This window comes from Archocentrus centrarchus, chromosome 10, assembly GCF_007364275.1.
Source record: "Archocentrus centrarchus isolate MPI-CPG fArcCen1 chromosome 10, fArcCen1, whole genome shotgun sequence".
Taxonomy (NCBI): domain Eukaryota; kingdom Metazoa; phylum Chordata; class Actinopteri; order Cichliformes; family Cichlidae; genus Archocentrus; species Archocentrus centrarchus.
Genome location: NC_044355.1, coordinates 12,903,150 through 12,921,341, shown reverse-complemented (window position 1 = coordinate 12,921,341; position 18,192 = coordinate 12,903,150). Strand labels below are relative to the sequence as shown.

General features: G+C 40.3%; 1 protein-coding gene across 1 annotated transcript in view; it reads left to right on the top strand.

Moving 5' to 3' along the window:
* atg2a (autophagy related 2A) overlaps window positions 1-18,192 on the top strand; it is a 32,159-nt gene that overhangs the window by 7,455 nt on the left and 6,512 nt on the right. The window contains 27 exon segments of the mRNA XM_030739602.1: window positions 711-923; window positions 1,019-1,118; window positions 1,794-1,958; window positions 2,395-2,432; window positions 2,434-2,538; window positions 4,008-4,086; window positions 4,920-5,163; window positions 5,528-5,660; window positions 5,949-6,047; window positions 7,214-7,369; window positions 8,313-8,586; window positions 9,041-9,113; window positions 9,706-9,880; window positions 9,987-10,129; window positions 11,079-11,200; window positions 11,380-11,537; window positions 11,928-12,060; window positions 12,186-12,370; window positions 12,478-12,558; window positions 14,205-14,311; window positions 14,420-14,512; window positions 14,655-14,725; window positions 15,577-15,653; window positions 16,447-16,617; window positions 17,014-17,140; window positions 17,496-17,710; window positions 17,815-18,044. Coding sequence (XP_030595462.1) covers window positions 711-923; window positions 1,019-1,118; window positions 1,794-1,958; window positions 2,395-2,432; window positions 2,434-2,538; window positions 4,008-4,086; window positions 4,920-5,163; window positions 5,528-5,660; window positions 5,949-6,047; window positions 7,214-7,369; window positions 8,313-8,586; window positions 9,041-9,113; window positions 9,706-9,880; window positions 9,987-10,129; window positions 11,079-11,200; window positions 11,380-11,537; window positions 11,928-12,060; window positions 12,186-12,370; window positions 12,478-12,558; window positions 14,205-14,311; window positions 14,420-14,512; window positions 14,655-14,725; window positions 15,577-15,653; window positions 16,447-16,617; window positions 17,014-17,140; window positions 17,496-17,710; window positions 17,815-18,044 — 3,767 coding nt within the window.

Here is an 18,192-nt window from a genome sequence, read left to right as displayed (position 1 = left end):
CCTCAGCCCAAAAAAGGCTGATAGGGTATTGTCACTCAGCCGGGCAGGCGGGCAGCCAACCTTCAACTTTGTGAACACAATAAATTGAGAATGATGTGACCAAGGATTTTCAAATTGATACCATAGATGCATCTACTAAAATCTCAGATGACTTAGTTCTTACCATAATAATGTCACTGAGAATACTGTCACAGAAAGTGAAAGTATTTGATTGTTTTTACATACCTCGTTGTTTTAGTGCGGTTTTCCTTTGGAATTTAAGTAATTAAACTAGTAATTAACTAACTAATTTGGAGAGTTGTGGGAACAAGTTACAGATAATAACACCGACACAGTCCGTGTGATGTTTGAACTGAGACTGTAAGCTCAGTTCAAACATTCTGATTGGGGAAAGCATGCAGCTTTTTCAGCATGTCTGGCTTCAATAAGATACTGTTTTAGATGACATCTTTCCAAACAAGATAATTTATCTTATGCTATCTATTGTCCCAAATAATGTTTCCGAAGTGTGACTTTCATAATAATGTCGTATCTTTAGGGGGTAAACTGGTGTAGATCTGCTTTTTCTTTAGAGATTAATTTAATTAATTTCAGGAATAAACTGGCAGTGGATGACATCATGTGAAAGAGAAAATCTATCAGGATTTCATGTCTCAAAACTGTCAGTATGTGTAACTGTAAATCTTTCTTCATTTGTCTTCATTTTACAGGGTCCTCCTGAGGAGGAACGCACAGATTCAGCCATGGCTAGTGAAGGAGAGGAAGGTGAAGACAACGATGAGGAGGAGGAAGGGGAGGAGGAAGGGGAGAAAGCTAAGCCACTAGCAGCCCCTCTATCTCAGCCGCTCCTCATAGGAAGCTGCTCCGGTTTCATTGAGACCACCGTCAAGATCAAACAGAATGACATGCTGCCCGGACCAAAGGTGTGCGCAGCTCTCTGTCGTACACTATGAGATGGTGTGAAACACAGCTACTCTCTCAGACTGACTTCTCTCTTTTCTTTCTCTCTAATTATCAGCTGGAGTTGGATGGGAAAGTGGGCTGTGTCCACATGCTGCTGTCTCCTGATCAAATAACCCATCTGACAGACCTGCTGGCAGCCCTCTGCATAGACACTGGTACAATAAAGCAGACAGTGTGATATAAACCAATGCAAGGCCAGATTGCAGCAGCTTCTTCTGATTAGCTTTTGCGCTGCTCAGATCTGACATTTAAAAGATGCATTTTACTGTGAATCTGTGATCCTCCTGTTTTTTTTTTTTGTTTGTTTGTTTTTTATCCTTAGATTTAGTTAGAAATTGCTGTAATAACTCATAGTGATAATGCTATGACTTAAAGTAGTTTATATGCCTCTGTAATTTGAAAGATGGTAATTTTGTCATCTTAATCTAGGTTAAACCAGGAAACTAGTCAAGGCATAGTTAGGTTATTAGCATTATAGTAACATGAATAAATGATGATAAAATCGCAATTTCTCCTTTATGCTCATATAGATTAAAAAGTATTGCCCTCACTCATAATATGAAACCAGAAATTTATATGAAGCATCCATTCAGTCTCTGAACCATAGTGTAGTATGCGGCCCAAAGATTCAAGCAGTGCAAGTATGGCCCCATAAAGGGATGCTGTCTCTGACCTTAAACACCTAGACTAGTCTGGCTTCTTCCTCTGTAGCCTGGAACTAAACTGTAACGTCACAGATATTTTTAAACGCCTCTTGAATGTGAGGTTGCACACATGGTCTCTTTGTCTTTGAACCATTTTAATGCTATATTCTGTCCTCTGTTGCCCAGAGACAGAGACCAAGTGTGGCAGAGTGCACAGTCGTCCATTAGACTCAGATGACCTGCGGATGATTGAGGAGGATCTCAGTAAGCAGCTGGGCTCCAGTCCCAGAGACAGGGAGTGGGAAACTGAGCCGGACCTGGAGTCCTTTGTCACTGGCATGGAGAACGGAGGTACACAGATCAGTACAAGTCCTCTTATATTGTACTGTGTCTGCTTGACATGCAGCCTATCCTTGGTAGACCTGTTAATATTTCCAGAACACTCTAATTTTTAAAAAAGACCAGTAAGCTATGAAAGTAAGGATTATTTTTTTAAAAATACTAAATAATGTTAGTTAGAATGTTAATGTTAGAAACCACATTTTCTGGATGGCCACAAATAAACATGTAGCACTAATTATGTGCTTAGCTTACAGTTAATGTACAATTACATTTACTTTATTGTGTGATTGCATAAGTAGTACAGTATTTTCATGTCCTTCCTGATGGTGTGAAAAACTCCTCCTTTGCTTCTTTTCTTACATGAACATAACATGAGGAAGTGTTTCTGTACATTTCAGCATATAACCTGTGTGTGTGTGGGTGTGTGTGTGTTCATTCCTGCAGAAAATGTTTTACTCTATGGGTCCTGCTGGAATGACGAGCAGGTGTGACATCTGTCCGCTCTGGCAGCGAGCTGTCAGACAGCGACATGGAGTCTTCCACACATAGTTTAGCCAGCTTAACACAGCCGTCACCACTGTCTGCACAGGTACACAGTGTGGTGTGGTGTGTGTGTGGTTGTGTGTGTGTGTGTGTGTGTAAGTGTGTAAATGTGTAATGTGTAAATGTGTAGGAGATGGCTGTATGTTCTGAGGCTTGAAAACTGTCAGAATAAAATTTTAGGTGATCCATATTGTGTGTATGTTCAGGCCCAAGAATAGCATTATTCTGTCTAATATTGATTCCCCCCCCCTCCCTCTTACCGTCCATCTGTCCATCCGTTCGTCCGTTCAGACCTCTGTCTATGAAGTTTTACCTTTCCGGTCTATAGACTCCAAAACCAAAAGGGGTTGAACCATGAAATTTACCATATGTGTCTTTACTCTTCAAAGATGTGCAACACAGTATTCATATTCCTGGATATTTAGTACACTTAGTACATGTGGCTGTATTTATCTGAAGTGGAGCGTAAACAACATGGAGGATTTCAGACTATACCTACTTGACCCTTATGACTGAAATGGAAGAAAGTGGAGATTCCCCATATCTAGCAGATGACCTAGGTCCCCAAACAGCTTGCTGTAAGCTAGATGGTGAGAAAACTGGGGGATCCCAAATTTCTAGGCAAAGAGTGAGTCTGTTAACATCAGTTCTAGGCTGCAGCCTTATTGATTAGCCTGTCATGCCAACTTCTGATTGGCTGAGTATTGTCTATCATGTTGGTCAGGGATTACTCCTGGCATTAATAGTAGACTCTGATCATCATATTAAAGCCATACCTACTGACTCAGCAATATGCTCAAATATAAACCACATTATGTTTGTACTGGTTTCTATGATTATAGTGATGTTATACATTTGCATCAATATCAGCACATTATGTAGTATGGGTACATCATGTAGTAATATTCCTAATATACACATGAGTAAATATGATGTGAATACCTTGTAAGTATGCATTCTGTCTGGTTATTTCTTATAGCTTATATAAATAGAAAGGCATTATGTAGTATAAACCCTTGTACCCTTTTTTGGGTCTGTTCTAGGATGGGGTTACCAAACAGTATCTGTAGAAATGTCACAGATAATCACAGAATATCAATCTCTTACAGCATGCAGAAGTTATTCTGATTTAATGATTATTTTTGCTGGAATATGTATTGAATCTTTACTAACCCAGGGATGACTAAAATATTGGATAAAAGTTTAGGGCAGTGCCTCCAAATTAGAGCAAAATAGTTTTGCAGAAGGTAATAAGATGTCTACTGAAGGGTTTTCTATTATGTAAAAGGGCTGTAATGTTATCCTGACTTCTACATTTATTTTGTATTTCCATTAATCACAAGAAGATATCCCCATCTGTGATGGGTCTTGTGCTTACTCAATTTCTTTTACTTTGGGTATTTTACAAGTGATGACAAATAGGAAAACAGGTTTTAGTGCCAAGTGCAATCAGAGTTGTGTATGTTCAACAACAGCAAACACAGAACTGGTGTTCACTTTGTTTTTTCCTGCCAGGGCATCATGAATTGTCCCAGGAGGTATCCCGTAGCTGGCTGCCTATCCAGTCTACCCCAGGCCAGTAGCCGCAGTAGAGGTAATGTGGAGGGCTAAGTACGGGGTTACTGTTGAGAAGGGGGAGGGGTGGGATATGTATAAAATGATTTAAGTGAAACTACACTGTAGTACATTTTTGTAGCCAAGCCAAGAGGTCAGTGCAATCTGTCCAGCTGGAGGACTGCTCAGTTTGGTGGTAGCTCATTCTCTACTGAGAACGATTGAGTCAGGAAACTTGAATCTTTACTAAAATGAACAATTCCCTGTCACACACATCCAAAGAGTCACATACATGGCTCAACTCACAATTTCTGATTTTTGAAGTGTTTAAAGTCTTACACTTTACTTTGTCTTCACCATTAAAGGAGCTGAAGTGGTGAAACAACAATAACAGGTCTACCTGCAGAGATTAGCTGCACACACACCCTCTGAATTGGATTGTGGGTTGCCATGTTACATTGACAGTTAGCACGTAGACTGTGTTTTATTGACAGTCTAGTAACTTGGGTAACTTTGGATGACCACACAAAACTTGCATGTCTTATATTTATACATAATAAAAGTTTGATGGTCCAGCAACTTGAATTTTTTGGGAGAAACAGCAAAAGAGGAGGGCGCCAGGGGATGGCCTTAAAGTAAAGGAGTGTTTGCAGTTATGCCTGTGGATTCTGGAGATCTAATATAACAAGTGTCATGATTGCACTTAGTAATAGATGCAGTGTCTTAACACCATGACACAAAGTAAAGCAAATTTAACTTACTTGCCCCTAGTTCTCTGTTAAATAAAAGAGTGAATATGTTTTGTGTTGCTGTATTTTCAGACAAAAGCATTATTAAAAAAACTACCTCAATGTTTAACTCTCATCTTTGCAGGGCGTTCACACAGCGGCCAGGCAGAGCAGCTAAAGCCTGACGCGTTGCTGCGACTGACCCTCGGCGGGCTCACTCTAACCCTGCTGCAGGAGGACCCGCACTCTAGGGCTGACGTAGCCTTGGCTCAGGTGTCTCAGGTGTTTTTCAAGGAGCTGGCCACATTCAAGGATAGCATGTTCAGTGAAAGAGACTTCCATCATCTGAGAGGCGGCTTCGCCAAGGCCTGCCCACACTCGCATCTCAGGTTGAAAAATACACACATAACTTTGTTTTTTAAATTATAGTTAATGTAAACTGAAATTCCCTCTCTTTGGCTTGTAGTTGTAATGAGAAAAAAAATATACTTGTTGAAGTGTTGTATCAACGGAGAGACTAAAATATGCTTTCATTATAAGATGCAGGAGGAAAATATTTCTTGAGTACAAACGTTAATGACACTAGTCTGTAGGTATTGAGGAGGATGGGATTTTGTTTTCCTTCTTTCTGGTTTTCCGCTGAGCCTGCTTCCATCCCCTCTCATACTGCATTCACACATAGTTGGTCAGGTCTTCTACAAACTTTCCCAATTGAGACTGACAGTGTGTTTCTCTTTCTTGTCTTTTCTGCAGACTGACGGGAGCAGCAGTGCGGGTTGCTTGTGAGATGCGAAGTGGGAGACGCCACAACAGGGCTGTGACCTCAGACCTTTCCTTCAGCAGACTGGAGCTGTTAGAGTGCCTCTGGGAGGACGGCCTGTGTACTGTGAGGTAGGTAATCTCTGTCTATCTCTGGAGCTTTTAAACAAAAATAGGGTGTGTTCACACTGTAACACTTCAACTTTGTCTTCGTGCTAAGAACTTAATTTTGTTAAGCCATTCACATTAAGTCAGTATACTTTCAATATAGCAAAATTTAAAATATCAAACAAGAATCTCATGATAAAGACATTTCCCTGTTGTCTGGAACAAGTATATTTGTTGCCCTTTTACCACTCTTGTAAGGGGAAAAAATTGCAGATCCAGTCAGCAGTCCTCTGGGTGTCTTTTCCAGTTGCTTCAGTTCCAGAAAGCTGGTCTGTTCACAGTTGGAGCTGCAGCCAGACCCTGTGCCCAATTACACTACAGCCTCACCGAAAAACGCCTCCGTAAGGTAAGCATTTCTAAACACAGCCCAGTCTGAGTAGCCATCAGCTAGTCTGCTGGCTTAGCGTGACTTAGCCCAGATTATGCTAGGCTTGCGGTGTGGCCAGGATACCCTTATGATAGATGTTCAGTTCAAGACCTCCTGTTCTGTGCTCCAATCATCTTTTACAAATGACACATTTTAAAAAGAGTCTATAAAATTAAAATAAAGTTAAAGCTGAAAATATAGCGTGTGATAATACAGTGCAGTTCATCTTTTAATCTCCAAACCAAAGCATGCTCAGAAATAAATGGCCATTTGAGCCAGAAAATGAGAAAGCTACCAAAAATATTATCCCCAACATATAGTTCTACATATGTACAGGTACAGGTAGCTGTTTGAGTACAAAGCCTGTCTTATCTCAAGAAAAACTTTCATTTTGAGTTTGTTTTGCACTTCATTGTGCAGAATGCGCAGTATGGATAGATATTTTTTGTTTTGCATTATCGTTAAATTGATTATTGGTTCCCTATAGAGTTTTATTGTAAACAATTAGTTTGCACCAAAATGCTTTCTATGTATTTTTATGTCTTTTCCTCAAGAAACACTTTCAAAGCCAGTTTTTCCAGTGCCACTCGAGGTCAAACCAGTATAGGTTTAACTCTGGGTCATAACCAAAATTGCTGTTTGTAATTGTGAGGATACACATGACTCACTGAAGAAGAAGCAGTTGACTAAAAATGTAAACTCCAGGAATGAAATTGGGTTTAAAAAAAAAGCAAGTATTTGCTTTCTTGAGATTTTATTGAGAAAGTTATTCCTTCTTTTTTCATGTCATATTAAATAAAACTGTGTCTCTTTGACACACCACTTTTGAATTTCCTCCGCCCCTTTGTATGTCTTTATTCTAAATTTCATGGAAATTATTTTATTTTTAATTTTTATTATGTTTTTTGATTGAACCCCCTCAACTGCTGTATGATGAAATTCTGCACTGCATCTTTTCCCAGTATTGATACAACTAGATTTTTAAAGATTTTTAAAACGATTGACCACCAAAGGTTTGCTTCAGTGTAGTATTGATTAACTATACAAACATGGATAATCAGCCAAACATTACGTCAAAAACTGATGAGAGAATAACAATAATTTTTCTTTATTGTCTAACCTGCTGTGTGTTTGTGTGTCTGCAGGGTAAACAGCAAGTGTTACGGCGGGACAGTGTAGTGCGAGTGGAGCTGGCTGAGCTCAGTGCCGAGCTGGATCTGGACATCCTCAGCCGTCTGGGGAGCCTCAGCAAAGCTTTCAGCTACTGTCCCAATCAGATGGCTTCATCAGGACTCACACAGGTCAGATATAATGAAAGTAGCCAGTCTAAGCAAATACAAGGAAATATAGTCCCTTGAAAATACAATGGACTGTCAGGAAGATGATCAAGTAAAGAGTCTCATGGCAGTTGCAGATATATTGATAACAGATTATTACCAGTGAAAACAAAGATGAATAGACCAGAAATGTAGTGATCCACGTCTGAGATTTCTTTGGACAGAAACCTTTTTTTTTTTTTTTTTTTTAAATACCCTTTTCTGCATCTCTCAGATTATGGAATATAGCAATATTTTTTTTACAACTTCTCAAATTAGATAATAACCAGTCAGGCTGGCCTTGAACCCCCCAAAGATGGAAAATAGAAGATGTCAGAAGAGGAGAAGTCATGAGGTCACCCACAGAGTCAGATCATCACATTTTAGATGGGTGCTATTACTGTGGCTCACGTCTGAGGACCTGACCGCACAGAGAGACCTGCTGTTAAAAAATCCCTCAGTTACTGGACCTGAGGGGTATAATTGAGTTTAACATCAGCAAAGGCAGTTTGTAATGATAGTAATATGTTGGTAGTTGAACCCACTGAGGATTGACCTTTGAGAGGCACTTTCTAAGGGGAAGGAATGTTTTGTTTCCTTCTATGTTACAACCCAGCCTGACGTGACTGAGTAGAAAGGCATTCAAGTAACATATAATATCACTTCATCTGCTTTGGATGTGCAGAGTCGTGAATTTTTACAGCAGCAACACAATGGAAAACCAAAAAGCTTTGTGGGAATCGCTTTAAAAGTTAATCCTGTTAAATTGCCAGTCTTCAGAGTAAATTAGCACTTCTGCAGTCATCTCAAGCAGATTAGTTCTCTAATGAAGCTTGGCAGTGGGAAGCAAGTGAGACTTTCTGTAGCTCTGACTGAAATGCTTCCTAAAATCCATGTTCATCTGTTTTTTCTCTTCCTTTCCTCTCAGACTCATAGCAGCGAGCTCAGCTCCTCCTTCACCCTCCTCTCTCCTCACGCCGTCCTCAGGCTTCGTTTCCCCATACCTGACCTACGGCCCCTCCCAAAGCGTCGATCGCCGACCCAGAGGGCAGTGCGGCAGGAGACCTTGGTGTTGGAGATGACGGAGCTCGAGCTGAAGCACCAGGAGGCCCCAGACCTACAGAGTGAGCAGGCTATCCCAGGACAGCCGTGGGCCCCCTGCCTCACCCAGCTGCTGGAGGCCTCCTTCACTGACCTACACGGTGGGAACTCGCACAAGTAGTTGTTGCTACTCACTGAAGATTCATGAAAGGAGGGACCAAAGCTAGATATACAGTGTACTTCCCAGTAGCCACTATTCAGTAAAGAGAGCCTGACGTAGTCTGTAGTCAGTCTGTGTTTTACTACAATAATTTGCTCTTTAGTTTTTAGGGAATCCTGGAAACAATAACCTAAAAGATTTTCATCCAGTGACTTAAGTTAGCTTTATATGTTTAAAAAAAAAGGAGACCCTTGTTTTCTGTGTATATTTTTAAATTGTGCATAAGTGTTTATTATAATAAATGCAGACCTTTTCATTTCTGACATTTTAAATTGATGTAACTGTGCAAATTGTGTTTTTATAGGCTTTGTTGTAAGATTATAGTTCTGTTAGATCTTCCTTTAACCTGATATTTAGAACACAGTTCAATTTACTGATATCTTGTGTCTCACCAGGGTCATATGAGGGCTGGGAGGGAGGCTCATTCCCTTGTATCAGAGTGAGGAAGAATCGGGACTCTCTGCCCAGGTTAGTCCTTCTAATCATCAGTGGTACAGTGATGCGTAAAAGCAGTCACAGACTCAGACTCTGGCCTATGATGCTCATGGAGCTCTCAGAAGAAATTACTCTGACAGTATTTTTCAGTCACTGGGAGACACTGTAAATGTGTTTTCATTTGTGGCTAAAAATAATAAAAGATCTTGTAATAAAAATGACAAGATCTTAAAGATAATCTAAATTGCCATGTCTCCCTTTTTGGGCTGTGATCAACTTCAGACACTGGAGCCAAAAGGGAAGACGTGCAATTCACCAAAATAAATAAATAAAATTTGATTTAGGGCTACATGTTTTCATTTTCACTTCACAGTTCTGGAGTCTGGTTCTTTCAGTACCTTTTATACTGAGGAGTGGTGACACTGGAGAGATAATTGAGGGCAAAGCCAATATTTTCTGCAGTTGTTTATCACAGTTTTGTTTTTGAATCATGCTGTGGTTGTGCTGACTGTTCACACTGCTGAAGCCCTTGCGAGAAAATTGGATTTTCTTTTTAATTTTTCCTCGTCCGATCAGACATGAAAAACTGCACCGTCCTCAACTTTTCTCGTGTCTCTGTGAGCAGGATATCAGTGCGTGTGCGTGGAGGTGTGGCTCAGGGCCCAGCAGCGGGTCTGAGTGGCATGAACCCGGGCCTCATCAGGGACCTTGGTGCCGCCTTCTTTGAAAGTCACTGTGAATTCAACGACAAAACCAGCTCTCCCTTTTCTTCCAACCGCACTATGTTTGAGACCGAGGAGGTGTGCTGGCACACAAAAAACATGACATCTCAGTTAATCAGCAATCTCAGCCATCCTCAGCAGACCTGTTCCTCCTTGCCTCACCTCTCCTCCCTGTTTGTTTTAGATGGTGATTCCAGCCGACCCAGTGGAGATGCGTCAGTTTCAGGAGCAGTGTGTCGCTCAGTGTCAGTGTGCTGTCGACATTAGCCTGCCACTGGCCTACATCCTGCTTCCCAGCAAACAGGCCTTCCAGAGCATCTATAACCGGTTGGTAAAGAGCATTGTTTGTCCTCTCAGCTTAGGTGTCTTAAAAATGTTGCCATATTCAAGATTCGCTCTGTGTAAAGTTTTACAATATACACTTTACCTGCCTTGACACAAAAGATTTTGTTGGCTTTATGTATTAGTAGTGTTCAGTGTTGGATACTTTTAAAAGTAACTTATTACATTACAAATATACTGCCAATAAAATGTTACATTACAGTGTTACTGACTGAGAAATGTAACTCATTAGGATACTTTTGCATTACCAGAAGTAACAGAAATAAATGTTTCCATAGTGTGGTGTTTTATATGTTTGCCTTACAAATTCCATCCCAGTCTAAGCCCCAGTTTGATTACAGGAGGAGGCCCAAATCCCTTTTCACAATAAATCTGCCAAATCAAACATTGAGAACTACCTGGTATTGCGACTCCTTACGGGAGCAGCCCAAAGTAGCTTTAAAAGAAATCCACAGTGTAACTCTCTGCCATCACACTAGCACACTTTAACATGAGCGCAGGAACAATTTTAGGATGTTGTGCCTTACACTAGTATGTAGGTGCGTGCAAAGGAGTCAGAGAGAGAAGAATGCACCGGATTCAGGTTTATTTTTTTCTGTCGCAACAAGACAATCAAGAAAATCTAGTTACATATTTAACAGTTGCTGATTGCTTATTTGAAAAATCTACCTAATAATCAATTGCTTTAGTTGCAAAACCACTGCTTTGCATTACTACAAAAAAAGGTAATCTCAGTTACTTGGTTGCTTGGTTGGCTACTTTTACACCAAATGCTGCTGGCTTGTTTATCCTTGAGCTGCTCGTGTCAAACTGTCTTTGCTACGTTATATTAATAGCTCTTCCAGCTGTGTTCCTATTTTCATCAGTATTTTGGGCTTAAATCCTGCCTCATAACTAACAGTAATTTTCCCTCACCTGCCCCTCCACTCACAAGGATCAATAATGATCTGTTGATGTGGGAGCCTCCCCCGCCTCCTCCCCCCTCAGCCCACAGCCCCGACCACAGCCGCCATCACCAGGACGAGTTCCAGCTCTGCAAGTCTGCCTTTAGACTGGGTGAGTTTGACTCATTTGATGGAAAAACTTGAACATAGTTCAGATTTATTGGACATAATAGCCTCTGTGTTTTATTGGGTTTGGAAACTTTTTTCCCTTCACTGACCTAACCCTTCACTGATGGGCAAAATTAAGCTGATAAAGTGTGTTTTTCTCTGTCTTCTCTCTTTCTGATGTAGACTCTGACTCAGAAGAGGACGAGTCTCAGTACTACTTGGCCAATGAATCATCTGGAAAGTCGCACCAAATGGCTCCTCGTCCCAACCACAACCTGAGCCTTCTCTCCCTCACTGTGATTATTGGGAAGGGCCGCCTCCAAGCCAGGACAGACAAGAAGGTGGCCACAGGACAATGAATTTTATGGATTTTATCTGCATCAGATATTAAATATTAAAACCTTCCAAGACGTTTATCCTAAACCCCAAAGTGCTTTTGGGAACTTTTTTTTTTTAGCCTTTTTAGTCAGGAGATAAACATTTATTGAGCATAAAAAAGGTGTAAACTCATATACAACCACATGTCAGTGACTATACTTATCAAATTCTATTCATAGTTCTGTGAACATGTATGATGATGGTGTAGAAAACAATTCTAATATATAAAATGTTTCTCCATCAAAAAAATTATATTAATTACCACTTGAAATGTTCTTATAGCCTCACACAGCTGCATTATAGTTCGTTATTAACTGTGTATTTGTAATATATTGTGGATGTCATTGATTCAGGAGGACCAGAGTCATGGAGAACTCGTGCTCGATCTGGAAGGAGGGAAGATATTCAGTGTAGCGCAGCATCAAAATGACCCCAATCTCAATTTCCTGTGTCTGGAGAGCAGACGAGTGGAGCTCTACCATCAAGGTGCATGTTGTGGTGTAATTAAAAGACCTTTAGTTGCAGCATGGTATGTGTTATGCAACAAGTTTATTGCTTAGTCCAATTAATAAATATATATATATATTTTTTTTAATGCTACACCAACGCAGCTGTTGTGAAAGACACTCCCCTCCCGCAGCGGTTGGAGATGCCCAGCTTCATGCCCCCAAAGCACCTGGACCTCACCATTTACCCCACAGAAGTGGGAGTGAGCAGTGTGAGTGGCAGGGAGGCGGCGGTGCAGATGTTATCTACAGCTATCAAAATCACACTGGACCCCAAGAGGAATGTCAAGGCACGTCCTTCTCATATGCCTGATTATTATTTTTTTTATTTGTTTGTTTTGTTTTAGCTTGTGCAAGTTTGGTGCTAAACTAAGTTTGTTTCTGTGTCTCTTCACAGGAGTTCCTCGTTGCCCTTCGACTTCAAGGTGCCACCATGCGACATCACATGACGCAGACCAACCATAGCTGGCATGAGCAGGTGAGAAACTGAAAGAAACATGGCACAATGGGCACAGTGGTGCAATGGGTAGCACAGGCTCCTGACAGCAAAAAGGTCCTGGGTCTGAATCCACAGTCTGGCTGGTGTGGAAGCTTGTTTCCGCCACTGAAAAAATAAAAAATTAAAATATGCTAGGCACAGCTAAGTCAAAATTTAGAGCCACTATCTCAAATATTTCGACTTACTGACTCAATCTTTGAAAAATCAAAAGTTAAAAATTTTACATACATGCATGGGTTCTCTCCGGGTCCTCTGGCTTCCTCCCACAGTCCAAAGATATGCATGTCATCTTAACTGGTGATTCTAAATTGGCCCTAGGGATAGTCTCCAGCAGTGCTGCAACCCTGACTTTGACACCCAGTTAAGAAAATGGATGGAGGGATGCTTTACTATTTAATTTTTAAGCATTTTATGACTTTTTCTGATTTGTGTATTAGAAATTTCAGTCATCATAGAGAAAAAAAAATAACAGATTTCCTTTTTTTAAATTTAGGAAATGACTATTTCTCCCTAGACCGTTATATTTTTTTGGCATTCCACATTCATGCTGAAAAAAAAGAACTGGCTAAAAACACTGAATAGAAATTAGACTTACTCATTATTATTGTATTTCTTTTTTTTATAGTGAACTATTTTTCCAGGTACTTGGCGTAAACAACTTTCCTCCTGCGCTCCCCTCTGGGATGCTATCGTAAAGAAATGATTGCTTTCAGTACTAAAGACATCCAATGTTAAGACTGCATGTTTTTCTTTCTTGAGTAGCAATAATGCCAACTGAATGTCAGTTTAGACCCCTTTGAAGTCCCAGAGCTCGTTCCATCAAGTGAAAGCCTGATGAGTTTCTCAGTTTGAGTTTCACTTTTGTTGTATCACTCTCTCTCTCTCTCTCTCTCTTTGCTTTCCTTGGCTCCTCCAACAACAGCACTCTTCTTTTGCTGTGTCGAGTTTCCACAGTTAATCTGTTTGTTCCAGCAGCCGCCATTTCTCTTATCTGGATAAAGCTGCAAATAGCTACCAGGAAAAACAAAAGTTCTGTGTTAGTCTAGTTTTGGAAGCACAATTAAGCCCTCGTTTTTTTCATTTTCATGCTGTTATTATTTTATAGCCACTATATTGTGCAGTCAACATATATTTCATGATAATACATTAAAAAAAACTGTAAGAAAGTGCTGTAATCACTGATGTAGATGTGGTTTGGAGGAAATATGTGCACAGAATAACAGATTGATTATACCGGTCAAATTAATTGTACTGCAAATGTTTCTGTGCTGGAAATGAATGGAAAATCCAGACTGCTGAACACAGCTGCTAGTGTGCTGGCAGCTGCTATTAGTTTATTACTGGCTGTGCCAAAAACAGCTTCTTGCTCCCAGAATAATAAGGATATGCTGTTACATCGTAGATAGGAAAAAAAAACCCCAATATGATTTAAGATTGCAAATTGCATAACTGTAATGATCTTCATCCTGCAGAAAGTGCAAATATGGTAATTGCAGTTAGTTCTTTTTATTATTTTCCTGTTAAACTGTTTGGACTGAAGAGAGAAATAAAAACTGCACTCCACACAAAGTAGACAAATTAAGTGGATAAATTGTAAATTTGTCTTTTACTGCAAACTATTGCAGCTGGTTGACTTCCTGGATGTCATTGATGATCCTATTCTGGGATACACAGCGCCGGCCGTCATCACTGTCCTCCACACACACCTCGCTACCTGTGCTGTTGACTACAGGTATATACCAAAAAAAAAAAAGAAAAAAGGTTTAGTAAAACAATATGAACATTGCATTTTTTTTCCTCTTTGTTTTTTTACACTCTTGTTTTATAATTTGTTTCTCAGACCTCTGTATCTACCCCTGCGCGTCTTATTTACAGCAGAGTCCTTCTCTCTGTCCAGTAATATCATTGTTGATACTGCCACCTTCCACCTGAGGTACTTGACACAATGATTGTCCATTAAAGTGATAGTGATAATCAACATAGTTAATATTTGAAATGCTGCTGCTGGTTTTTGATCACAGTATATGAAATGCTGTAAGATCTTTGTTCATGTTTATCTGTTATGTTGTGGTCAGATTCATTCTGGATGATTCTGCTCTCTACCTCTCTGACAAATGTGAGACTGACACAGTGGACTTGAGGAGAGGTAAGATGCATGATGTGCCTTTTGGAACTGTGTAAAACGCATTTCTTTGTGTCCATTTATATTTTATCTGTTAGTTATTTTGTACTATGTTGAGGAAATTCAGTAAAGCTTAGAGGAGATGTAACATGTTCTTTCGTGGTTTTTACATGGATTAAACTAATCATTGTTTCCCAATATCTCAGCTGCAGCTGCAGAAACTTAACAGGGGGCCAAATCATTGTTCAGGCTGCTGAGAATGACAGATTATTAAATAGAGAAAATGGTTATCCCTGGTTTGGTGGTCTACTGTTTTTTTCAAATGAGGCCTGTGAGGCTGATGTCGAGCCAAAAGCTCAGTTACACACTTCTTTCCACTCCTAGCTCTGTATCATGTCAAAGAGCAGTGATAGCCTCAGTCTTGTTAAACCTTCTGTTTACAAGGGGCAGCAAATCTGTGGAAAGTTGGCTTAAAGGGTGGGAAAATGGAGCTGAAACAGCTCGCTTGAGTCAGTAGATGAACTGAGTAGCTATACTAAGGCCCAGTATAAGATAAATCAGGATTATTTCAACTGTGAATCATACAAAAGAGTCCAAGAATAAAAATATGGAGCTGGAAATGAGCCTCATTGATCACCTTTATGCTGAACGTTAAAAGAACAGCTGCATCTACTAGGTAATGTTGGTAAGCTGAAATGGAAAATAGAAAGGTCACTTTATTTGTACTTTTTTCAAAAACAGGTATTCTAAAATGAGTCGGCCATTTCAAGGCCCAGTCCTGTGGTCATTGTTAGTAAAATAAACAAAGAAATTGTCGAAATGATAACAAAATAAGCTGTTTTCTAATAAAACCACCACGTGTTTGTGACACATAGACTATGTATGTGTTCTGGACATTGACCTGCTGGAGCTCGCCATTACCACCTGGAAAGGCAGTGATACGGGAAAGTTGGTGAGTGCTTGCCTTCTGCTTGCTTACCTTTGTCTCCTTCACCCTCAGCAGCCATGAAGTACAGCAAAAAAAAAAAGAAAAAAAAGAGGCTACTGCTGCCAGAAGAATATGTGAACATAAACAAAACATTAAAGTTTAGCTCAATTTCCTTCACAAACCACTAACAAGCACAGGTTGCAAGTTTATAAATATTTGGTTTACTATAATGAAATTTAAATACAAAAAATAGCCCCAGACAGCAATTTAGGACCAGAATCATTTCAGGCAAGGATGAAGCCAAAACCACTAACCGTAAACAGGATGTCCCTCCACACTGATGCAGCTATCCTATGACCAGGTAGTGAGGAGATGTTTTAGGTATTATATGAAAAATAACTGTTTAAAATCAATGAAAATGTTTTAAATCTCTGTGTTCTGTCTTTAGTTGGAGGCATTTGGTCTATTTTGTCTTTAAATTTGTTTAAAATTTTTATGGGATATAATAATACACAAATTTATAAACAATCAGGCACACACAAATGCTTCACTTTTGAAACAAAGCTAAAATGAAAGGGAAAAAAAACACAAGATGGATAAAAGTAATATAAGATATTTAGATAAACAAGAGATCCTTGATGCTGCACAACATATAATAATGCTGCCACAATAAAGAACCTCAATGAAAGCAGAGAAAACAAATTATACAAATTACAACCATTAATATAGTTGCTAGTATATGAGCACCTTGTCTACCAGTCAGAAGGTCAATGGTTTGATAGTATTTTTATGATTGTGTCCTCTCTTCGTTCTGCAGTCCCAGCCTCTCTTTGAGCTTCGTTGTTCCAACAATGTGGTCCACCTCCACACCTGTGCGGATTCCTGTGCTGCCCTCATCAATCTGCTGCAGTACCTGGTCTCACAGGGGGATTTGCACCCCCCGCCACGGCACACCTCACCCACCGAAATCGCTGGCCAGAAATTGCCAGTAAGGCTTGTGTGAATTCACTGTAGAATTTTTAAAAAAATTACTTGAGACTAGTTAGGTGCCTCAAGTGTTATTTTATTTATGTTGGCAAACTTATGCATGTACAGTCTGTTTAATTACCCATTGGATTAAAAGTCAGCAGAATAAAAACACTAACTCAGGAGAATTAATCCCCAAAAATACAAAAGAAGAGGAGGACATAAATGTTCAGGACAGACAGAAATAGCTGGGAAATGTATAATGTTTAATAGTAAATTTAAAAAGTAAGTGTATAAAGTGAAAAAGAGTTTTGGGCAAATTGCAAAAACTGAATTTTAAGCCAATAAATTTAAGAATAAATGGTTTAAAGATGTGATAAAACTGCCCACCATACTGAATCTTATTCTGTCTTATTAGCTGTCAGAAAGTCCAGCGTCTATGCTGCCCTGTCCTCCAGCCGAAACCGCTGAGATCAACCAATACGACCTGGCCGACGCCTTAATCGACACAGAGAAGAGCCATCGAGAAGAAAGTTTAGAACAAGGTACTGGAAAGTTTGTCTTTTAGCACCTCTGATTGTGTGAACACCTGAAGAGCCTGTAGTTAGTAAAACTCTCCAGTGATCTGTGCTTCCTTGTGTGTGTACATGCTTCACTTTGCACAGGTTTCTCTACATATAAGATTTTTTTGTTTGTTTGTTTTATATAATGCCATTAGATATTTTCCTGATAAGTGTCTGAAAACCAAAGAAAAAGGATAGTACATTCCATTAAAATCTGAAGTAGGAACAGTGGTGTAATGTGTACAACATGAGGGTATAGTATGAGTTGGACAGACCATACTGCGTGGAGTGCCAGTTTGATAAATACTTGCGTGTTGTTCTGTCTGCTTTCATCCAGGTTCACCTTCGATGCCGAGAAGCTCCCCTGTCTCAGTCTACCTGTTCCCCGATGAAGCGTCGAAGCACGGCCCCCCTGTCCTTCAGGGGGAGCTTGATGGGCTGGTTGCCACAGCGACAGAGGCACAGGCAGATATGATGTCAGAGGAAGGCTCCGAGGGCTCCACCGACAATGATGACTTCTGCATCCTGGAGGCTCCCGGCATGGGCATCCCCGTGAGGCTCTCTGTTAGCTTTCTCTTTCCTGTCACCTCTCATTCATGACTCCAGTTCAGATTTTCTGTGCTTGCTCACATAATGTCTACATGTGTTTGTTGCAGCCCAGGGATGGGGAGCCCACAGTAACAGTGCTATGCAAGGGGCCCATCAAAGTGAAGGACAGTCACTTCTCCAGGCCTCGCGGCAGCTCAGACCTGCTCCGAGCCCCGAGTCGCTTTCCGGTGCCGCAGAGCAGAGTGGTTTTGCGAGAGATCTCTGTGGTCTGGCACCTTTACGGGGGCAAGGACTTTGGCGGCAAGCCCATGTCTCTACATGCTCAGAGCGCAAGCAGGTAGAGACGCACACAGATTCTTTTATGCACAAATATCCATTTTATCATACAATGGAATATATAGACTATATATAACTAGAGAAGGGCTGTGCCTGTCCAATCCATACAAGCTTTTGGGAAACTTTTGTGTACATAGTTTGTCAGATTT